The sequence below is a fragment of the Solanum stenotomum genome, chromosome 4 (genome assembly GCF_019186545.1).
Source record: "Solanum stenotomum isolate F172 chromosome 4, ASM1918654v1, whole genome shotgun sequence".
NCBI classification, from domain to species: Eukaryota; Viridiplantae; Streptophyta; class Magnoliopsida; order Solanales; family Solanaceae; genus Solanum; species Solanum stenotomum.
This window is the reverse complement of record NC_064285.1, coordinates 20,931,104-20,956,940: the sequence shown is the minus strand read 5'-3', so window position 1 is coordinate 20,956,940 and position 25,837 is coordinate 20,931,104. Positions and strand designations below refer to the sequence as shown.

General features: G+C 31.7%; 1 protein-coding gene and 1 pseudogene across 1 annotated transcript; both read left to right on the top strand.

Annotated features, from left to right (window-relative positions):
* The first annotated feature begins 399 nt into the window (after positions 1-399).
* On the top strand, positions 400-1,218 carry LOC125861346 (uncharacterized). The gene has a single exon (XM_049541266.1). The coding sequence runs from the start codon at positions 400-402 to the stop codon at positions 1,216-1,218; it is 819 nt and encodes a 272-aa protein (XP_049397223.1).
* Positions 1,219-17,093: 15,875 nt separating this feature from the next.
* On the top strand, positions 17,094-24,072 carry LOC125861345 (peptidyl-prolyl cis-trans isomerase CYP59-like; annotated as a pseudogene).
* The last annotated feature ends 1,765 nt before the right edge of the window (positions 24,073-25,837 follow it).

Sequence of the window (25,837 nt, the reverse complement as noted above, 5' to 3'; positions counted from 1 at the left end):
ATTGAATTAAATCTTTGCATAGATGTAAATGTGCATTCCTAGATAGGTTATTGGAATACCCTCTCTGATTGAGTTTAGGTTCCAAGACTAGGCCTTTTAATCCTCATGTAGGATTTTGTCTTAAGTTTATTTTCTTTCCCCCCTACATCTATCATTTGATTGTTTTTTGTTACACTACAACAAAAGAGCTAAATTTCTATTAGGATCACAATAATTTTCTTAATACTAGAATCTTATTAGTTGATTTTTCTTGTTCTATTATCAATTATATTCATATTTGTCTGATATAATTATGGCAAACTTTTTTAACTTGATTCTTTCTAATTCAATTTTTGGTAATTTTAGGTCTGATCACTACAAACGTGAGTTGGTATTGTTGATAATACTTCTCAAATCACTATGGAGGAATTCGGTCATTTTCCTACGATTGTACGAAAACTTTATTCTCTCCTTATCATTGACCTTCATCGTGATCCGTTTGAATCTATGAAGGTATTGGCGTTGTGGATTTGGCTTGAGCACACTTGCCTTTTCCATGATGTTATCAGAAAGATCGCATCCTTCACTGAATTTTTTATTAATCAACTTGCTGATGAGGCTGTAACCTGTCTCAAATGCATCGACGATACTGAGTTTCTTCTCTCAACCAATGCAAATGAGATTACGCTAACTCAAAAACTCACTAGAAAGGATTTATCTCTCTTATTTTTCTATCAAAACCGAAATGGTACAACTAGTGGGATAAGAAAAATTGTAATTGAGGTTTGTCTTAAGATATTGCCGGATATTGTGAGGGAAGCCTTGAATAGAAGTTTTGAACAAACTTCGATGAAAAGAAATATGTCAATGGGGCCACCTCTTGATGAGTCATATTTAATTAGAAGAATTTCTCAGTTGGGGCTTGAAGGTGACATGAAGGGACATAACATACCATATGAAGAACTAACAATGTTTGTTACTTTCTCCAAGGACTATTCTATTACTGAATTGGAAATCAAGGAATTCATTGCACCGGTTTTTGGAGAATATATTGAGTACATTTTAATGCAAGAGGTGAAGTCCCATGAACAAGCTCTTTATGCTCGAATTGTGTTTTCTATACCTGGAATTATAGAGTTTATTCTTCAGAATGAGTCCAAAGCTAAATTTAGTATCAACGGAAAGCAGGTGTGGATGCAAAAGTTTGTCCCAAAAAATGGGAACCCTTCCTTCCCTTAATTGCTTCCTCCGAATTTGCCTAAAACTATTTAGTCCTTTTAAGCGTGTAGTTCCTGCAGATCACTTAAGGACCCTAAATCTCCTATGCAATAAATGTATTTGTTATAGCAATGAATACAAAGTTTCTTATTATCTATGTATCTAAATATTTTTCTATTCTGTCTTTGGATTCTACTTTTTATATTCTAAAGAGATTAGAGAGGGAAAATCATGAAACATTCCACAAAAATTCTTTTCGGAATAGGCCAAAGATCTTTGAGTCCTCTAGCGTATGTTGAGAAAACACATAAATTAATTCAACAATAATATGAATTATTGTGTTATTGTAATAAAAGCTAATTAAATTAAAGTAACGAAGAAAAGTTTATTACATAACTATTTTTTATAAATTTAAAGTTTAATAGACATGATTTAAAATCTAAAAAATGATACATGTCTTTATTTAAGAAATAAGATGTAAAATCTAATAATTGAATTAAAAACTAGTGAAATCTTCTTATTTGACTATAGAAAAAGAACATATTACAAGAATGAGATATCAAAAGTAACTGGAAAAAAACAATCAGTGTACAATACAATAAAAGCCTTTGGACGTATCTAAGATAATTTGTCATAATTTTCTTTTATGGTTAGGACAGATGTTGAAGAAGTTGATTAGCTCTGCTAAAATTTATTTTTAAGAGTTCAAACCTTGAGATCAACTATTGTTATGACATGAAAATAACATTTAATATACTTTTCAAACAATTTTACTCATAGTTATTAAACCTAAACTGTTGTACTTATAAATTAACTAGTTTTGAGACACGTGTGTTAAACGTGAATATCAAATCATGTAATAATTATATTTAAAAAAATAATGTCAATATTACTAAATCAAAACTTTAAGTAAACAATTATAAATGGAATATTAAAGTATAAATTCCTATGAATAATGGAAGTAAACTTTCTTATGATTACTACTGAAATTATCAAATCAATATCTGAAAACACCTATAACTATTTATAATATAAAACTAGATATAGATAAGATAGTGTGACACCTCTCTATGGTCTTTAATTAGATTTACCATTTTTCTTTTCTTTTTTACTTTTTTCTCATTTTAAAATTAATTGTTATATATAAAATACAAAATATCACTGTTAAAATCTCTTAGTTACACCTCTTAAACATAGTTTATCCCCCTCCTCAATAGTGTGTTCCATAGTTATATTGTATGTTGGAGTTCCTGCTCTTAATGTATTATAAATAAATAAATATTGATATAAAATATAGAAGATATGCTACAGTGAATGTTTCTAGTTGGAGTATTATATTGATTCAACATTTAAGTTATGGAGTGTTCAAATTCCACTGAACTTGATATTCTCAACATCTGTAAATCACACTTGAGTTTTTAAAAAGAGAAGAATAGAAAACTTAAAAAAAAGTCAATAGTTTAGAAATGTGAGGAAACCCCTCTATTTATAGTTACAAAGGGTAGTATGAACATGTGTTAATCTATCTTATATATAATAGGAGAGGAAAAAAGTTCACATGTCAGCACCAGAACAAATAGATTTTTAATTTATTAAATAATAGGATTAAATAATAAATTACTATTTTATTTTCTGTAATTATTTTAAATAAAAAATTAAAAAAAAACAAAATAGAAACTTAAAGCAGTTCTTAAAATTATCATTTTTAAAACTTATTTATATTCGATTCACGTAAGTTTTCTATTTATTATTTAAAATAATTACAGAAAATAAAATAGTAATTTATTATTTAATCTTATTATTTAATAATTTAAAAAATATATTTTTTGTGGTGCTGAGATGTGACGTTTTTTCCTCTCCTGTTATATATAAGATAGATACTATTGTTTTATAACTAAAAAAAGGTAGAGAAGAAAAATGAAATAAAAAAAATGTTGTGCATAAGCCATTTTAAATAAATACATAGAAAAACTACCCTATTTAAAAAAAAAATACAGAAAAATAGTTACTTTTGAAGTTGAATTTAAAGTGGTTACCTATAACTGTTCTATTCATTGTCTCTATTTTTAAATATGCGTGTTTTTTAATCACCTGTGTTTGAATATCCTTCTGCGAAAATGAGTTGTTAATTTCCCCATTGCAATCTCTTAAGTAGATATAAATTCTAATCATGTTCTCCAATGACTTTTAATGTTAAAATATTGATTATGTACTCTATTGTAATGTAATGTCATAATTCAGCTATTCGTGATTTTATAAATAGTGTTTTTTTATGACATAATTGTTGAAAAATATTATGGTATGTAGTTTGCCCAATCTTCATGCTTATCAAAAAAATTTTAAAAAAAATATTAGCACGCAATGATCAGTGATGTGGCTGATGGCATATGCAAGAAGTAGAAGAACAACAAATTGAGTAAGTTAGATATATATATATTATATTATTGCATATTAGTTTTCTTTTTCGAAATTGATTATAAGTTATTATCGTTTGACTCTAAAAAAGGAAACGATGACAATAAAAGTGGACGAAGGGAGTACAAGATTTACTGTATTGAATAGATGAAATAGCATTAAAATTTCATAGAGTTTCATCTATTCAATATTTTCTTTAAATCTTTACAATAATAGATCTATTCAGATGCTTATTTTGGGTTTAGTGATATAAAATATTATCTTGCAAATTTTAATATATTGAATTACAAAATTAGTATCAGATATTGATGATGAGCACATCAATATTCAACTTGTATTAGCTAACTGAAATTTTGTATAAATGTTCAATTTTCGTAGGTTTAATTTTAAAGATGTTATTGTCTCATTCGAGTGGAGAATTTTTTTTTTTTTACCACACTTAGAAGCAGAATCCAGAAACTAAGTTAAAGTTGAAGAAAATTTGGGATGATAGAAGATGGGTCTATTTCAATTTTCATGAATTCATTTAAATTTTGCATTTTTCAAATTATTGTGTTAATATTATTAATTATCTTTTGATATTGCTTTTTTGGTCTAAATTTTTACCAGATACGTTCGTGTTGAACTTATATGTTTATTTTATTTATTTATTTTTACTATGCATGATAATTGTTTAAAAAGATACTACCATTTTAAAGATACATGAAATAGCATAAAGAAACGGTGAGTAGTGATATATATTAAATATTAGAAAGTAATTTTGGGTCGTTAATGACTTTGAAATTTTATAATGTGTAGTTACTTTAATATTTTGCTATATTTATATTTTTATTAGGTCAATAATATATTATTGAATTTTGTTCATTTATTTTGAAATTTCATTTTATTCTAGCTATGTAGTTTTTCTATAGTTTCTTAGTCTCTCTCTATATAGTTTCATAGTCTCATTCTATTATTAAAATGAGAGGGAAAAGTCCCCACATCAAGTGAATTGACAAGTTAATAAAACGCCATTTGCCAATTAAATCTTCTATTTATTTAAGTGATATGTTCTTCATCATTTACATGATATTTACTCTTCATTTATGTATGCCACGATCTTATATTATTGAATTTATGTGACTTATTCATGCCACATTTGTTGTGATATTATTTTCAATATCACAACTTTATACATATATCTTAGTATGATTTGAATGGTGGATTTGATATGTGTTTAGCAACACATGACATTTTGAGTGCATTAATTTGTTCCAAGAGCGTTAAGATATTAAATTTAAAGATTTTAATGTTTTTTTCTCTTCTCACAAATCACAATGTATCTTATATATAAGTTTAGCTTATTCTTTATTATCCCTATACTTATTCAATCACAAATTAGAAAGAAAAAGAGTTACATATGGTAATTTTGTTACTTTTTCTTCTACTCGTTTTGAAATTTGTTTTTTTTTTTTGAAAGAAATATAAAAAACTATAAAGAAAAGAAAATAAAAAAAGGACCAAATAATAATTTAAGTATTTGAGATTTTATTAGTTTTACAAAATAATGCTAATATACCATGTATTAAAAATTAGATTAAATTGATAACCATCACTCTGGTATAAAAATTATTAGAATTTTATTATTTTTTTCTAAAAAATGGACAATAAAAAATTAAAATAAATATCAAAATTCACCATCACTCTAATATAACAAATATTAGAATTTTGTTTTTAAAAAAATTAACTGTAAATAATTAAATAACTATAAAAATTTAAAATAAATAGTAAAATTCGATTTTATTTAAAATTAAAGGCAAAAAGTAAATTTCAATTTAGTGAGTTTGAAAATCAATTATAATTTATTTTATTCCAATTTTTATTTATAGGTGATCTAATTTTATTAATTTTTCCTAAATCAATTTCTAGAGTCTTTCTATGATGGGGAATGTAATAGGAAGTTTTTAAATATTTAGCATTAAAAAATATGATAAATTCCCACAAAAATAAAATAAATGGTCTTATTAAATTTTTAAATTTTCAAAAGTAGTGTAATCAATCTGTATTTATTTTTCTATAAATAAGGAGTTGCGAAATATGGTTGAAATATTTTGCATTAAAATATGATACGTGCTTATTAAATATTCTTTTCTATAAAAAAGGAGTTTAAATATTTATTTTGGAAAAGTTGTTCTATTATAATTGCTTATTTTAAATTCACGTTAATTTAAGTTAATATTTTTAAAAATTGTGTATTAGTTAAATACAATTGTATAGTTACATCACCTTTTTTTTAGAACTGTTTTAAAGTTATTTTCATTTAACTGTAAAAAATTCTTTAAAATCGTTTTAAAAAGTGCATAGTAATTTATTATTTAATTTTATTACATGTAATTAATTTTTACATGTAAAATAGTATGCTAATATGAGTATTAATAGTATTTAAAAAATCTATTTTTTGTGGTACTAATATGTAATCACTATTTGAATAATAGGTGATACGTTTTACTTAGTTACTTTATGTAATTTACATATATTTTGATTTAGCAGTTTTTAAATTTAATATTCGTGAATATGTAATAGTATGATTGAACTGATATTTTACCGTCTTTTTTTTTTTTTTGTTTTCAAAAGTTGTTATTGCAAATTAACTTGATAATTTTATACTATGTCTATATCATATTTATTAGAATCAAGTTTCACATGCATGGTCAAAAAAAAAAAAACTTACCCAACATTAAAACATCATAAAAACGGAGACAAAAGAAAAAATCTGCATAAAACTAACATTCTTTAATCTATGTTTCATGTGCATGTTTAAATTTATATATATATATATATATATATATAAAAGAGGTTACTAGACCATTAAAAACAACACAATATTGGGGATAAAATAGAGGATGAAATACTTCATTAGAGGAACCACGTAATCTCACATGCATGGTCAAATTAAAAAAGGAAAATAGAAAATAAATAAAAAATAATCAAAAATATTTTAAAGACCACAACATGAATAAAGGAAAAACTAGATGTAACAATACATCACCAAAAAAATTGAACTTAACCAACTTGACCGCTAAAAACTGAACTGCATGAAGATAATCTTTTTCAAATTCATTTATCATATTCATTTTCAAATTATAAAATGAAAAAATAAATAATTAAAACAACTTTTACTACAAAAATTCTTAAAAAAAGGTAGATCAGATAAACAATGAATCAGTCGAAATATATCACCAAAAAACTAATTAAAGAGACGATCTAGAGCAAGTAAGACCATCTCCAATCACCTCTATTTTACTCTCTATTCTCCCATATTTGGAAAGTAAAATAGAGAATGGATTTTCAATCATGCATGCATAACTTTTGAGTGTATCTATGAGTTTTATTAAAATAAAAAATAGTTTATTATTAATAAGTGATCAGAAATAATTTATTATTAATGAGTGGGATCACTCATCGACCTTTTCAAAAAGAACCGAATCCTTAATTAAATTTATTATTTTCCTTTAATTTATTTAATTTGTAATATAATTTATATTGCAGTACATATTAAACTAAACCCAATTCCTTTTTAAAAATGATTAAGTATAAAATGAAGCAATTGCATAAATATTTATATTTAATTAATTACATTGATTTTTTTTATATGTTCATGTTTGTTTTTAATATACTATGAATTATTATTTATTGGTCATTCTAATTTAATTCATTTTCCTATTTTAATTTTAACATTATTAATATCATAAGGAATATTTTTGATTTTTTTGATTTTGAATAAATCAAATATAAAATATACCAAAATATCCTTTAATCTTATGATATGTATTATTTTAAGTGAAAAGTTATAATTATAACTTCCTAACAAGGAAATAATAGTTTTTACTTTAAAATACATTTTAAAAAATAGTAGGAAAATAATATTTAAACATACGAAGTATTAATTTTTTTTATCAAAATAAAATAATTTAAAATTTAATGTGCTAAGTAAGTAACTTAATAATTTATATCATTAATTTTTAATATATCTTATATTTATTTTAAATTAAATAAATTAGTACTTTTGAAAAATCGTGCAACGCGTGGGTACGAATACTGATTGTGTTTAGTTGTAAAAGTTACAACCCTTCAGAAAAGTTACAACCCGTCGAAAATGTCATAACTCATTGGAAAAGTTAAAACTCAATGGAAAAGTCGTAACCATTCAATGCGAAAAGGTGTGTGCTTTTAAAATAATATAATATAAATAAATAAATATAATATAAAATATAGAAGATATACTAAATTGAGTGTTTTCAGAAGAAGAACAACAATAGAAAACTTTTAAAAATGTAATTTAAAATTATGAGGAAATCCCTCTTTTCATAGCCAACAAAGGGTAGTATGAAATAATGTTTATTGTGTATTATCAAAAAAGGCACAACCCTTTAGAAAAGTCACAACCCTCTAGAAAAGTCATAACCCTTCGAAAATGTCATAGCTCATCGAAAAAGTCATAACTCTTTGGAAAAGTCACATCTCTTTTGTAACACCACAAAAAATTTCTAAGTCCTGAACTATTCTTCATTTACATGTAAGGTCGTATCGGGTGATTCTTAAATTGACCATATGTGTAAAGGTAAATTCTTTAGTGTGAGAATGATTTTAGATATCAATTAAGGTCACTAGAAACTCCTAACACAAAGTTGAGTTAAAAATTTCCTTACCGATTAAGTTTTGATTTAAGATTCTCTTTGGGTCAAATTCAAACGATTATATCTCTTAGAATATAAAGAGTTACGTGGCCCATAACCTATCAAATTAAAGGTATTTGAATCTTCTTTCCAACACCACAAATTTGGCAACAATCTGAGTTTTGAGTAAAAAGTTATGACGATTTTAGTAACCTGATACAGTGCAATGATGAATTAGCGGTCGGGAAAACATTAAAAAGGATCGTTTTTGTCTTTTTACCTCTAAGAAAACCCTAAACGAATTTCTTGACTAATTAAAGACCCAAAACAATCAGATTTTCATCTCTTAATACATCAGTGTCTTCTCTCTCAAACCTTAAGGCAAAACCCTAAGGAAAAATCAAAGTAGAAGATTTCATTCAAGATTCTTTCCATCTTTTTCAAGATTCTTCTTCAAGGTAAGTCATTCTCCAAGAATTTCATTCTTTCCAACTTAAATTCCTTCATACAATTATGAATCATTAATGAAAATCATAACTCTTAGCAATAGATATTTCAAGAAACTAATTCAAGAAAAAATGGTTTTCTTGGTTGTTCTCCTTCAAGCTAGGGTTTCAAAGCTTCCAATCAAGTTCTTCTTCAAGATTCTTCAAAAATCTTATTCTTTCAGGTATGTAAGGCTATCATAGTGTTGGACTAGTTCATCCTCACGCCTTACATCTACTTCAAATCAGTAAAAGAGAAATCTATGATTCTACCCCTAGATTTGAGTATTCTTGAGATGAGTTGATTTTGAGTTCTCGCTCGAGTTCCTATTTCTTTTTGAAATTCTATTCCTAATTATTGAATTGTTATATTNAATTATGAGGAAATCCCTCTTTTCATAGCCAACAAAGGGTAGTATGAAATAATGTTTATTGTGTATTATCAAAAAAGGCACAACCCTTTAGAAAAGTCACAACCCTTCGAAAATGTCATAGCTCATCGAAAAAGTCATAACTCTTTGGAAAAGTCACATCTCTTTTGTAACACCACAAAAATTTTCTAAGTTAGACCTGAACTATTCTTCATTTACATGTAAGGTCGTATCGGGTGATTCTTAAATTGACCATATGTGTAAGGGTAAATTCTTTAGTGTGGGAATGATTTTAGATATCAATTAAGGTCACTAGAAACTCCTAACACAAAGTTGAGTTAAAATTTTCCTTACCGATTAAGTTTTGATTTAAGATTCTCTTTGGGTCAAATTCAAACGATCGTATCTCTTAGAATATAAAGATTTACGTGGCCCATAACCTATCAAATTAAAGGTATTTGAATCTTCTTTCCAACACCACAAATTTGGCAACAATCTGAGTTTTGAGTAGAAAGTTATGACCATTTTAGTAACCTGATACAATGCAATGACGAATTAGCGGTCGGGAAAACATTAAAAAGGGCCGTTTTTGTCTTTTTACCTCTAAGAAAACCCTAAACGAATTTCTTGACTAATTAAAGACCCAAAACAATCAGATTTTCATCTCTTAATATATCAGTGTCTTCTCTCTCAAACCTTAAGGCAAAACCCTAAGGAAAAATCTAAGTAGAAGTTTTCATTCAAGATTCTTTCCATCTTTTTCAAGATTCTTCTTCAAGGTAAGTCGTTCTCCAAAAATTTCATTCTTTCCAACTCAAATTCCTCCATACAATTATGAATCATTAATGAAAATCATAATTCTTAGCCATAGATATTTCAAGAAACTAATTCAAGAAAAAAAGGTTTTCTTGGTTGTTCTCCTTCAAGCTAGGATTTCAAGGCTTCCAATCAAGTTCTTCTTCAAGATTCTTCAAAAATCTTGTTCTTTCAGGTATGTAAGGCTATCATAGTGTTGGACTAGTTCATCCTCACGCCCTACATCTACTTTCAAATCAGTAAAAGAGAAATCTATGATTCTACCCCTAGATTTGAGTATTCTTGAGATGAGTTGATTTTGAGTTCTCGAGTTCCTATTTCTTTTTGAAATTCTATTCCTAATTATTGAATTGTTATATTTTATGCGTTAAGATTTTTGACTTGATTCGTTCATAAATATATTTCAACATGAACCCTATGAATTGAGTATTCTTGAGATGAGTAGTATCCTTGAGTTCTTCCGTTCTTGAGTTCTGAGTACTGAGTTTCCATATTTCTATTAAGACCCCTGAGTTGAGCCGTTCATGTCCATAATTCTAGATGAACCCTATGAATTGAGTTATAAATTTTGAGAAGCTTTTTAAAGCCAACATTTGAGTTTTTAAACTGAGTTTTTGAGAAAGTAAAGATGAGTTTTGAGAAAGAGATTTTAAAACATGATTAGTATGACAATCGAGTATGTCATTAATGTTTAAGCAGTATGATAACTAGTTATGCCATCAATGTTTATGCAGTATGACTTCCCGAGTCATCAATGATCATATCACAATATGATTTTGATATATTTTTGAGAAAGAGTTTTCAAATATGAATTGAGTAAGAGTATAAGGGAACTAAGTACCAAAGGTATTAGCTTTTACATTGATAAAAGAGAAACTTTGATTTCTAAATGAGTTATGAGTTCAAAGATATTTCAAGAGAATATACCTCTTTTAAGAGGATAGTTTGAGTAATTATATCAAACCAGAGGAAGAGTATGTTTTTTTAAACATTGAGCATGAGTATATATTATTGGAGTAGTATTGAGTACCGATATGGGGATGAGTTCAGACAACTAACATTTCTCATAAACCATGTATGCCAACATGGGTACAGGATCATACTTTTTAGATGAATCATAAGTGCCTTCGGGCAGAGCTTAGTGGATCCACTTAGTTGAGGTGTTCTATACCCCGGCAAGGTATAGGACAATACTAACAGCATGGGCGAGACATTGTATCATTATGTAGCTCATAGTGATGGTTGTCGGTTAGAGAATCTCCCAATAGAGTTAAGGTATATTTTCATATATCACTTATTATATTGAGTTTAGAGATGAGAAAGTATTTTGTAAAACTTTAAATGATTTAACTTCATTATTTCTTTATATTTAGTTGAGTATATATTGATATTTATTGCAGTCTTTTCATTCAGTTATTTGTTATTCAACTATATTACATACTCGTACATTCAATGTATTGATGTCATTCGACCTGCATCTTTTAATGATGTAGTTACAGGTTCTTAGGATCCTCAACAAGAGTCTGTTGAGATCACTTCATCCGCTCGTCAGCTTTTGAGTAAGACCTCCTTGCTTCTGGAGGACTCCAGTTTTGTGAGTTATTAGTAACAGTTTTTGAGGAGTCGTGGGTCTTGTCCCGACACTCATCTTTATACAGTAGAGGCTTCATAGATAGATAGTTTTGGAGAGTCTTTCAGTTTTCAGGTGTTTTATTTAAAATTATGTTTCATACTCAGTATATTCAGCTAAGTTTTGAGATCCAGTCAACTGCTTTTAAAAATATTTCTTTCAGTTAGATGCTTATGTATGCTTGAGTTAGTCTTTCGCTTGTAGTTAGCCAGGATGAGGGTTCGCTTGGGGACCAGCAATGGTTCTCGAGTGCCGGCCACGTCTAGAGTGTGGGCTCAGGTCGGAGGGCATTATAATAATTTAACATTCAAGTTAGGGAGTTCATGTTTTAAGGTAGTATAGATAGATACATTAATATAAAACATGTTTCTTTTACAAACAAAATATGTCAGTATGTGGTGAACTCTTTTCATTATCGAACAGTCTTAGTTTTTAGGCACAATCAATACCCTTTAAAATGTAAATTGTTCAAAACTATGAGTTAAGAAAATGAAAATGCATTTTATTTAAAATATTTATTTACATTGAACTAGAAGCTTAATTTTATTTTAAGAAAGCACAAATTCTAACTTGATTAAGTGCCAAACAAAAGATTAGCTTAGAGTGGGTGGTTTAGTCAAAGGGGGAACATGAAATGATTAGAAAGCTAATATCTTACTATGACATTTACTATAATAAAATATTGAATGATAAGTGGTAATAAGGTTATGACCCAAAATTAGGGTCATGATAATCCTACCATGACCAGACTGTGGGGAATCCAACCCTTTTTACAAACACAGAAAGATAAAGTAGATGTGGAATAGCGCGTTCAACTTTCAACCATATTTTGGAGATACCTGATAACGTGAACGACAAAAGTGTGAGTCTCACATAGTTCAATGAGACTCCAACAATGATATAAGTGTTATTTCATAACATGATTTCTCAGGTCATGATGACATCTACTACACCTAACGAGTAGGTAAGCCTAACCCCATAGCTTGGAACCAGGAGTAACAGGCTATAACTTGGAATAAAACATTGGGGGAATGGGGAACATTATCAAGATAGAAGAAGGAAAATGTAGAAATATATATACATGCAACAATTTTCAAGACCTGACATCAGTCGGTACTCGAGCTTCTAATAAAAATAGAAGTACAAGGCATTACAAATATAAATATATATGAAATTGCCACTGAATGTAAAATAGAGAATAGTCCTAGACAAAATAGAAGAAGATCGAAAACTCTAAATGTCAGAAGCTCAACCCAGTCTCTCAATCCCAAAACCTGCTCCTCACGAGATCCAAATCAATAGTGAGAACTCGTATTATAATCTGCAGGGTGTAGAAAAGTAGTATAAGTACCAACAAGCATTACTTAGTAAGTATTGGCCTATGAGCTCCAAATTAAAGAAAAAACAAGTAAAAACAACATGTAAATAAGAAAAGCACAACACAAGTATCTAACAAGGAGATATAACTTGATAATACTAGTAAGAATGAAAGGATATAATACATTGAGTAAAAGACCAAGTCAATGGAACATACCTAGAGGAGCAAGCCCAATACCCTAATAATTATTGGGTATTAAGTGCCCTGATTTTCTTACCATATATAGATTTTCCTTTTAGGAAAAGATTTAGGAGTGGCTAGTCCTTTTCTGGTAGGAAAAAGTTTAGGACTCTATAAATAGAGGCTTGTTCCTTCTAATTTAATTAGCATTCACAATGTAATCCTAGGGGTTTTGAGAGTTTTGGTTAGTGGGAGAATTTGTGGGTCACAAGTGATACGTTATCACTTGTGTGAACCTCCCATGTATTCCACATGAATTGTTTGAGGTTATTTCTCTCTATATTTTGTACTCTCACATTCATTGTGGATTTCTCATCTCCTTTGTAGACGTAGGTCGATTACCGAATCACGTTAAATCTTTGTGTCTTATGGTATATTTTTTGTTTGTCTTCTTACTCATGTCCTTTAAAGGTTTGCTTTGCTAGCTTTTGCATTACACCTGTTTTTTCGATCCTAACAAGTGGTAGCAGAGCTAGGTGTAGCTATATCCAATGATTCAATGATGGAGTCAGGTCCAGTGGTTCGATAATCGATGATTGAACCAGGTTAAAAATTAGGTGTTCCTTGGCGGGTGTAGTTCTAGCCGCAACATTTATTACAGTAACAAAGATTTTTGTTGGAGAAATTATTTCAGAGAGGTTCTCTGTGTTGAGACATAGATTTTACAAAGGAGTTTATGAAGAGGAGATGCAAGCTATTGAAGATTATGCGAAGAAGGTGGACAAATTTATTTTTGTCTGAAATTCAGGCAAAAGGGAAGATTTGTTGGGTATTAATTGCCCTGAGTTTCTTACCAGAAATAGGTTTTCCTTTGAGGAAAAAATTTAGGAGTGACTAGTTCTTTTCTGGTAGAAAAAGGTTTAGAACTCTATATATAGAGGCTTGTTCCTTCTAACTTAATCAACATTCACAATGTAGTCCTAGGGGTTTTGAAAGTTTTGGTTAGGGGGAGAATTTGTGGGTCACAAGTGATACGTTATCACTTGTGTGAACCTTCCATGTATTTCGAGCGAATTGGTTGAGGTTATTTCTCCTATATTTTATACTCTCATATTTATAGTGGATTGTTCATCTCCTTTGTGGACGTAGGTCGATTAACCGAACCATGTTAAATCGTTGTGTCTTATGGTATATTTTTCATTTGTCTTCTTACTCGTGGTCTTTCAAGGTTTGCTTTGCTAGCTTCCGCATTACAGATGCTTTTTTTATCCTAACAAGTGGTTTCAGAGCTAGGTGTAGCTAGATCCAATGGTTCAATGATGAAGTCAGGTCCAGTGGTNCTGAGTTTCTTACCAGAAATAGGTTTTCCTTTGAGGAAAAAATTTAGGAGTGACTAGTTCTTTTCTGGTAGAAAAAGGTTTAGAACTCTATATATAGAGGCTTGTTCCTTCTAACTTAATCAACATTCACAATGTAGTCCTAGGGGTTTTGAAAGTTTTGGTTAGGGGGAGAATTTGTGGGTCACAAGTGATACGTTATTACTTGTGTGAACCTTCCATGTATTTCGAGCGAATTGGTTGAGGTTATTTTTCCTATATTTTATACTCTCATATTTATAGTGGATTGTTCATCTCTTTTGTAGGCGTAGGTCGATTGACCGAACCACGTTAAATCGTTGTGTCTTATGGTATATTTTTCATTTGTCTTCTTACTCGTGGTCTTTCAAGGTTTGCTTTGCTAGCTTCTGCATTACACATGCTTTTTTTATCCTAACAAGTGGTATCAGAGTTAGGTGTAGCTAGATCCAATGGTTCAATGATGAAGTCAGGTCCAGTGGTTCGATAATCAATGATTGAACAAGGTTAAAAATTGGGTGTTCCTTGGCGGGTGTAGTTCTAGTCATAACCTTTTTTATAGTAACGAAGATTTTTGTTGGAGAAACTTTTTCAGAGAGGTTCTTTGTGTTGAGACATATATTTTGCAAAGAAGTTAATGAAGAGGAGATGCAAGGTATTAAAGATTATGTGAAGAAGGTGGACAAAATTATTTTTGTTAGAAATTCAGACCAAGGGGGAGATTTGTTGGGTATTAATTGCCCTGAGTTTTTTTTTTACCATAAATAGGTTTTCCTTTTAGGAAAAGGTTTAGGAGTGGCTAGTCCTTTTCTGGTAGGAAAAGGTTTAGGACTCATTAAATAGAGATTTTTTCCTTCTAACTTAATCAACATTCACAATGTAGTCCTAGGGGTTTTGAGAGTTTTGGTTAGGGGGAGAATTTGTGGGTCACAAGTGATACGTTATCACTTGTGTGAACCTCCCATGTATTCCGAGTGAATTGGTTGAGGTTATTTTTCTCTATATTTTGTACTCTCATATTTATAGTGGTTTGCTCATCTCCTTTGTGGACGTAGGTCGATTGACCGAACCACTTTAAATCGTTGTGTCTTATGGTATATTTCTCGTTTGTCTTCTTACTCATGGTCTTTCGAGATTTGCTTTGCTAGCTACCGCATTACACCTGCTTATTTCAGTCCTAACAATAATGATAAGGTCCTACCACAAAATTCATCTAACCAAGGCAAGATCCACAGTAACACCACCACTCCACATAACCACAATCGAATCAAAGAGCACCAAGATAAGGGCATAACCAACTATTTAAGCAACTAACAATCAACCCAGCACAATATAAACAATTATAGTCAAACAATAACCTAATCGGACCTCCATAAGCCTGGAAGGTACAAACAACAAACATAATACAAATGTCTCCCCATAAGAATGGCGGGTGAAAACAACAGCCAATTATACTTCTGATAAATAATGCATATGAATTCAGGTAATGCAGTAGAAACTAGTTGAGCCATCAGTACCAAGTGAGGATTTGCACATAAAAAAATAAATATAAATTCTAATACAATAAAATTCAATGTAACATTTGCACTAATCTTTACTTTACATTATTTTTTTTATTTGTACTTTTGCATTAATTTTTGTACCTCTCTATAATAGTTAAGTACATGAATTTTCTAATCATTTGAGATTTCATATAAACAGGAAAAAGTACAAACATGTTATTTTAAAAAGATATATGATAGTAAAAAAACAAAGAAAACATAACTATAAATGTTTATCAATTACTCTTTTACGGATCTAGTTGTGAAAATATATTGCGGGATTTAACATGCTTACCCTCAAGTACTAATGTTTGCATTAGAGTAGACTGTCTACATCACACCCCTCCCCGCTTAGGGTGCGACCCTTCCTCCGACCCTGCTAATACTGGATGATTTGTACACAACTATAAAAAAAACAAAGAAGACATAACTATAAATGTTTATCAATTACTCTTTTACGGATCTAGTTGTGAAAATATATTGCGGGATTTAACATGCTTACCCTCAATTACTAATGTTTGCATTAGAGTAGGCTGTCTACATCACACCCCTCCCCGCTTAGGGTGCGACCCTTCCTCCGACCCTGCTAATACTGGATGCTTTGTACATAAAGCTACCCCTGTAACCTTGAATGGCGTGCAAAATTGAGGAGTCATTGCCATATAATTTACTCAACCTGTTCAGTCCCTTAATTACACCTTTTGCACGGTTCGAGTGAATAATTTATCCTTGTAATAAGTTTTATGTTGGTGAGTTTGCACTTATTATTTGAAAGTAGCCATTTCTTTGTTCCCTCTTTTTTTGGCTTTGTTTTGTAATTATTTTTAAATTTAGTCGAAAATTATTTCCCAATCCTTCTCCAACAAGGAAATTAAATCCTAAAATCCTATTCCTAAAGAATGTAGGAGAAATAAATAAAATAGGAAACTTTACATTATTTCCGCCTTAAGTTTCAATAAAACAAACTAGGAATATCCATCTCTCTATATATATAAACTCTCTTCCTTCTGATTATACTATTTTATAGTCCTACATTATTGTTAGCCATATGTTATTATACTTCATATTCAATAAAACCATAATTTAAAGCTAGTCCTCTGTTATTTCTTTCGGAAAAATCGTCCTCCGCTATGTCAGTGATGATTGTGACAAGTTTGGGGACATGGTAGTGGATTTGTTCACCGATCGATGCCCTTTATGTCACGACCCGAGAGCACCCTCTAGTCGTAACCGGCATATTAGACCTCGAAGAGGTCAAATACAAGCCTCATGGATCATTCATATATATATATATATAGAGAGAGAGAGAGAGGAGAAATTTAGAGCTTCCTTTACACTCGAAAGAACACCTTTNACTATTTTATAGTCCTATGTTATTGTTAGCCATATGTTATTATCCTCCATATTCAATAAAACCATAATTTAAAGCTAGTCCTCTGTTATTTCTTTCGGAAAAATCGTCCTCCGCTATGTCGGTGATGATTGTGACAAGTTTGGGGACATGGTAGTGGATTTGTCACCGATCAATGCCCTTTATGTCACGACCCGAGAGCACCTCTAGTCGTAACCGGCGTATTCAACCTCGAAGAGGTCAAATACATGCCTCATGGATCATTCATTGCAATATGATACAAAAAATATATATAGAGAGAGGAGAAATTTAGAGCTTCCTTTACAATCGAAAGAACACTTTTTAAATAAAAAGCAAGCGGAAGACTTCTAGACTTTATCCAAGATGTCTCAAAACCATCTAATACTTGAATACAACAATGGGACTAAGCCCACTCAAAACTATAACAAAACTACAAGACATAAAGGAACATGTTGGTTATTGTCCTCGAATATATGAGGACTCACCAAGTCTTCATCTTCAAACATCTTAGAAACCTATCCATCAACCATGGAATATCAACAACTCCAAATCCCTACACTATAGTCAAAAGGGAAAGAAAGGGGTTAGTACAATTAAGTACTAAGTATGGAAACCATGCAAAAACATGCTAAAAAGGACATTTGGTTGAAAGTCATGCCCTATGCCATTTTAGTAAAACTTCATGAATATTGACATATTAGACATATTATAGAACATAACCAACATATAAGACATTAACCACATTATAGGCATACTCAACATTTTCACCACGCAACTCATTTTATCATCCAAGAACCCTTATCTAAAGTTACCCTAAGACACACTTGAGTGAGACATGAAGTGGTCGCCCATACAACCTCTTCATACACACCTAAGTGTTCATCAAGGCTACTATAGACAAGAACCATCATGCTTCAAGGTAGCATACTAAGTAATTCACTTCATTAACATAAGTTATTCATTCAACAAATCATTTAGACAATAAGTCAACATTCTTCTTTAAAGTCATTTAGGACACAATCATGCATTTAGAGGACTTCACACTATAGTCATATAGACTTAGGGAACTCATTTTGGCACCTTCAAAGCCTACTCGTGAAATGTGTAGATAGCATCCCATACTACTACCTACACGTTGTAGTACCTATCAAGTTCTACATTTAAAGATCCAAGTGTCAAGAATGCTCATAGCACAAATTTCCAAGAGATTCAATAACGAGGCTCACCCAATATATACATCATGTCGTCACACCAAGCACAAGCAAGTATCAAGAAGGCCCGACACCCGGTATCAAGAAGGGTCAAGCCCAATAATCAAGAGAACCAAGAATCATATTAAAAACGGCTTTCTAATTCGTACTTAAAATGGACAACTTCCATTCATAAGACGGACTAAAAATCCTGAGTCAAGATGGCAAGTGATCCGAATCAAGAGGCATGCCAAGAGTGACAAAGTCACAGCCACAAGAAGGACAAGGTCCCAACAAGAGTGCCAGGTGATCAAATAGTTCGTACAAGTGGGCGAGTTACATGAGCATCTTTAACATCTTAAAGGATACCAACATGACAATGCAAAGTGACAAGAGGTAGCCAAGGTACCAAGATCAACTTTCAAATATTTTCGCAGTTAAAAGAGTGAAAGTACAAGTTTATACACAAACTCTGTGCTTTAGCAAAGAACCAATCCAACACAACTTTGCGAGTTCAGACCGTAGACCAACCAACGTTTCAAGGTCCTCAACTTGTTCACGAGTATATACAACCTTAAAAATACAATTAAACAACTTCTTTAACATCTATTAGCTCAGTAATGTTGACGTAAAATAGGATCATCATCACAAGTAAGCCTACAACTATGCTCCCAAAACAGTGAATCTGTCCAGCCTGGTACCTCAAGTCGCAACTTAGATTTGAAAAGGAAAATGGAAAAACTAAACTTTATAACCTTCATGAAAGATGTAGGTACATCTCTAAAGGTTGCAAATAAACAAGAATCACCACAAAATATATTTTGTACAAAAAGATATATTCAAAACACTACAGTTGATCATACAGGATTTCAATTTCCGAAATCTGGGCAGAACTTGCCCTATGTTGCGTCCCATATTTCGTGTCCATAACAGTTAAATTAGTGTTTTACATAAACATAAGAGTTGGTAAATGAAGTTCTAGAGAANCACAAGTAAGCCTAGCATGTACAAATATAACTATGCTCCCAAAACAGTGTATCTGTCCAGCCTGGTACCTCAAGTCGCAAGTTAGATTTGAAAAGGAAAACGACAAAACTAAACTTTATAACCTTCATGAAAGATGTAGGTGCATCTCTAAAGGTTGCAAATAAACAAGAATGACCACAAAATATATTTTGTACAAAATGATATATTCAAAACACTACTGCTGATCATACAGGATTTCAATTTCCGAAATCTGGGCAGAACTTTCCCTATGTTGCATCCCATATTTCGTGTCCATAACAGTTAAATTAGAGTTTTACATAAACATAAGAGTTGTAGGTATACGAGTTAGCTTTCCAAATCATATTTATTCATTGTAAACGAAGTTCTAGAGAACAAGATATGCATAAATTACCAAACACTACCCAGATCAGAAACAAAGTTCATCACTTACATATGAAAGGAATGTCATAGCCTATCGATTTATATTCAACATAGCTTTTCATTTATCAAGAAGAGCACCTAAGTCTACCAAGTCAAGAGATGACATTCAACAATATAAGGCACTTCATATTCCATCATCTTCATTCATAAGTGTTAAGAGAGAACATACTTTTAATCACAATACAATAATACTTTATTCAAGCTCACATTGGGATCATATGAACACATTTATATTCACAACATGATTACCTTTACTTCATTAGATTCTCATTCAAATCCTTTACATCACATTCACATATATGATATCATGTTAACACTTCAATTCCTCATATAATGCCTTCAAGAACATAATCATAATACATTCAAAAAGTAAACACCTCCACCATAAGTGGATCACACATCAATCTATCACAATTCTATATCAATTCTACATTAACAATGAAGTTAGGTCAACTTACCCTTTTCCAAAGCCACAATCACCATTCATCAATTCTTCAACAATTCTCAATAGACAAACATAGATAAGAATAAAAATCAACTACTCAACTCAACCTAAGCGTTTTTCCATCATCATTCAATCATAAACATTCAATCCACTTCATAAGCCAAATTTAGGAAACTTGGAAAGACATGGGTTCATGAACTTTTCTTTGTTAAAACCATCAATAAACATCAATAAATACATAAATCATCATTAAAAATCATTTAATGCAAGAACTCATGCTAGAACCGAAATTAGGACTTTATTGAGTTTTTGAAGAACTTTCAAAACACTTTGATTTGGCTCCTTGAATGGAAAAGGAATCAAGGATAAAGGATCCTCATACTTTAACCTTCATGAATCCCACAAAAATTGAAGAAGAAACACCATGAAATCCTCAACCCTAGCTCCCACTTCATCTTCTTCTTTGAGTTAGAGAGAAATATAGAGAGAGGGAAGACTTTGGGATTTTGATATTGGGAAAAGAGAGTAAATGACTTGTTAAAAGACTTAAAACCTTGTATAAGTCATTTAATTAACTCCTAAACGACCCCCTAAGCCCTTAATCTAATAACTAATTAATTCCCAAAGCCCCAACTAAAAATTAAAATGTCAAAAACTGACAGCATCTACGGACCCCAAATCTCTTTGAACTAAACTCAAAAAGCCAATTTACATTATTTAATCAAGTTACGAACTTCAATACACATGTGAGGCTCTAGTTCTTTCTATTTCATTTTTAGGGTCGTTACATTATCCCCCACTTGGGAAGATTCTCGAATGACACTTTAAACACATAAGGGGGTAAAGACTCAAGACTAGCAGTCCACAATCATACATACAACATTATAAACATAACACATATCTAGGAGGAACATCAACTCCACATCAACAAGGATAAAACAACTTCATGCAATTCAAGAAAGTAGGAATACATCTACCAACTCCTTATGCATCAAACCTTCACATTCTTCATTTCATTGGAGGAACTTTGTTCTCCAATTCACATATTTTTCATCATAACATCAATAGACACAATATGCAATTTCCTCATAAAAGCACATTATGCAACATTTTCAAGAACACATTTAAGCATACACAATAAGTCAACTCATGCAACATTTAAGCATGTTCACCATTTCACCTCATGAAGCAAATAGACAACTCATACTAGATGCACATCAACAAGAGGAACACCATTCATGAAAACTCATTTTCTCATTTAACAAGAATTCAACTAGAACATGCATAACATAAGGAGAACATATGGAAACTCATTTTTCACACAAGACTCCAAAATATAAAACAAGCTACTAGGAACTCTTAGTTTTAGGCTTGAATAAGCACATAAAGAAAGAGGTAAGGATATCAACACTTTTCAACAACCTTACTACTCAACATACCATCACCCACTTAAGGGTAAACCCAACTAAGGTCAACATGACATAACCCAGGAACCTCAATCAAGACATTCCCAACCTTCAAGAAACCATCAACATACCGGAGCTTTTAAACTAGGAAGGTCCTCATTAAGCAACTCTTTCTCATCTCAACCTTACCAACACCACTCAAAGGTCTCATATGAGTCTACCACATCGGGTCTAAACTCCTCAACTCACTACACCTCTTAAAATAAAACATCAATCAAGCCTAACTCATGAACATCAAAGACACTCAAGGGCCTTACCATCTAGTCACATTATCACCCACTTGGGAGAATACTCATACTAACTCTTCTAAGCTTCACTTTTTCTTCTTCTTTTTTCAATTCTAAGGTTGGAGCAAAACCTCACTAAACCTTCATATGCATCACACCCAAGCATTTCTAAAACATCATATTTCACTAACTCTTTCAACACTCCTCCAACTCATCATAGCTAAGCCAGATTCTACCAACAACTCATAATCATAAGGATCTCCTTCAATCTCAAGTCAACATCACCATCTTCCCCCTCACATCTATCAAGTCACTAAGCCATAGTTGGCGTCACAACCAACCTTTCCTCCCCCTCAACCCTTGCAATACAACTCTGTCAAGGGAATTCACACTCTAAGGACCATCATATAAGGAACCAGAGAAAGACATTATAGAGCGAAACTCTATGACAAGACTTGAAGAATGAAGAAGTGAAACTTTTTTAGCACCCAATAGCCTCCTATTCATAATGTGGCGCGCTTCACATTATGAACAAGACTCTACTAGATGTGGTTTGAGACAACCTAAGACCATTCCAAAACCTTATGCTCTGATACCAAGTTTGTCATGACCCGAGAGCACCCTCTAGTCGTAACCAGTGTATTCAACCTCGAAGAGGTCAAATACAAGCCTCATGGATCATTCATTGCAATACGATACAAAAAAAATATATAGAGAGGAGAAATTTAGAGAGAGGGAAGACTTTGGGATTTTGATTTTGGGAAAAGAGAGTAAATGACTTGTTAAAAGACTTAAAACCTTATATAAGTCATTTAATTAACTCCTAACTGACTCCCTAAGCCCTTAATCTAATAACTAATTAATTCCCAAAGCCCCAACTAAAAATTAAAATGTCAAAAGCTGGCAATATCTACGGACCCCAAATCTCTTTGAACTAAACTCAAAAAGCCGATTTACATTATTTAATCAAGTTACCAACTTCAATACACATGTGAGGCTCTAGTTCTTCCTATTTCATTTTAGGGTCGTTACACTTTAACGTGCAAAAACTTTCTGAAATAATTCAAGATAAAGTATTACCATAATTGTCTCTTTCACACAGTTCGGAAGGATTTCACAATGTAGACGGGAGATCCAATCGAAACAGGATTCGGAGGGGATTCGATATACAATTTTTAATACGGTAATCAGGCTCGTTTTTTCAATGATGAGATTCATTCTGACTTGAAGCATTCAAAGAGGAGAACTGTAGCAATGGCTAGTGCTGGTACTGGTACTGGTGAGAAGAATCTAAATGCTTCTCAGTTCTATATCACGTTACGTGATGATCTCGACTCCCTTGATGGGGAGCATACTATTTTTGGAGAGATTACAAAAGGATTTGACACATTGAATAGGATAAACGAAACTTATGTGGATGACAAGGGAAAGCCTTATCAAAATATCTGAATTAAACACATTTACATATTGTATGATCCTTTCGATGATCCTTTCCAGTTAGCCGACTTGATTCTAGATGCTTCACCTAAAAGAAAGCCCAAAAGATGAGATTGATGATGATGTTCGACTAGAGGATGATTGGATGCCAAATGATGAGGAATTAGGTGTTCGTGAAGAGAAGGAAGCACACTCCCGAGAAGTAATACTTGAAAGTGTAGGTGACATTCCTGAGATGAAACCCCCATACAATATTCTCTATGTTCGTAAATTAAATCCATCAACGGAAGAGGAAGCACTGTATATAATCTTCTCACGCTTTGGAATCGTGACATCTGCTGAAATTATCAGAGATCACAAGACTGGGGATAGTCACTGTTATGCTTTCATTGAGTTCAAGGACAAGAAGTCTTGTGAGCAAGCATATTTTAAGATGGATAATACTCAAATTGATGATCGAAGGATACGAGTTGATTTCAATCAGTGTGTAACAAAGTTATGGTCCCAATATCGACCTACAAAAAGGCAGTGGCCGTTTCAATAATGGTTTTGTTTATGCCATCAAACAATAGAAAGAAGACAACTACCAACATGGCGGAGATGGTAACTCAAAGTACTCAAAATTTCTGAGAACAAGAAAAGAGAAAAGAAAGAACAAAGGGAGATAACACCGGCAATTAACAAAGCCACGTTAAGGCTGGTCAAATAGATTCAATTATGCTTATTATGTCATTCACACTTTTTACCCATGTCATTCCGCATATAACAATGTGTGTACTGATATTGACTTGTTTTATTGGAATGGTCCCACCTTATTGCATAAGATTTGGATGGGGATGCCCCTAAACTGGCTTAAAAACAATATGGTGTTGTTAGATTAATGTACTATTTGAACCTAAATCTTGAAAATTTTGGTGATACTTTTAATTGGTTTTAAGAGTAATAATTATATAAATAATGAAACCTTCATGGTGATTGGTGTCTTATGACTCTTGTATCTGTAAATTCTAGATAAACCTCTTGTTTTATTTTTAATTTTCTCGTTGAATGTCAATTCCGTTAATGGTTTGCTCAGACCAAGAAAGCTCTCCTTGAGAAGGAGGAACGAAAATGGAATGAAATAGAGGCGTCACTTATATCATCTATTCCTAATATTGGTAATAGAGAGTCATCAACAATGGCAGATGTAGTTCATGCAGTGGGAGGAGATTTTGTTCTTGAGGACTCTTTTGCAAGGGAAAGAGTTTCAAGCATTGCACGTCGTATTCGTGCTGCTCAGCTATCTCGTCGAGCACTTCAGGTCATCCCTACCCTCTAGATAAATCGCAAATAAAATAACAAACTGTGATGCTGAATTCTACTTTATGCCTTCACAAGTATGTCATGACCTAAACTATGGAGTTGTGCCTGGCACCCGCCAAGGGCCTTAACTCTGTTGTAACAACCATCAATAAAATATATGGTGGGTTCCAAGAGTCCCTTTGCCATCATTCAATGCTTTGATTAAAAAAAATCAAATACCCATGCAAATGACCAAAGGCATAACATGTCTAAAATGAGTATCTGCCTTAGTCATACTACTGTTACTTTTTGAAACTGTATATACTTATCCACAGTGAGTTCATGGAGTTTCTATGAGATACATTACATATATGTCATAATGATGGAACAAAATGACAAGGGAAACCTCCATAACTCTAGTCTGGGCTTAGATTAATTACTAAAACTGACAAGCAAACTACTGTAAAGGAATGGAGTAAAAGCGCCACCAGTTTAGCAGATGGAAGGTTCGCAGGCTTTTCCGCTTTGTTCTAATGTGAATTGTTGTGTAAAGATGTTTGTTGGAATTGCTTAGGACTTCTGTCATTAGAACACACCAAGCATTATTTTGCAGGTGGCATATCATACAAGAAACAGTACATAAATTCCCTAAAATAAAAACAGAGACGCCAGTCTTTTTTCTTTCCTGTTCCTTCTTCTTGAGTCTTAAGTGGACTTAGATGGTTGTCTCACATGTAAATGCATTATTTTGCAGGTGGCATATCATCACATTGACTATTGATGCGGATTTGGGTGAAGCAACTTGCTACCTGGATGTATATATTTGATGGCTACCAGACGGGGCTACCACTTAGAGTGGCTAGTTGCATACGGGAGCTGGGAACGGATGTCTGGGTGGGCATAAGGCCGCCCATTGATGTTGATTCTTTTGGGAGGTCAGATAGTGAATGAGCCAAATCAAAGGTGCACATAATGGATGTATTTCTTTGGGGAAGGTACTTGACTGAAGATGAGATTGTGGCGCTTCC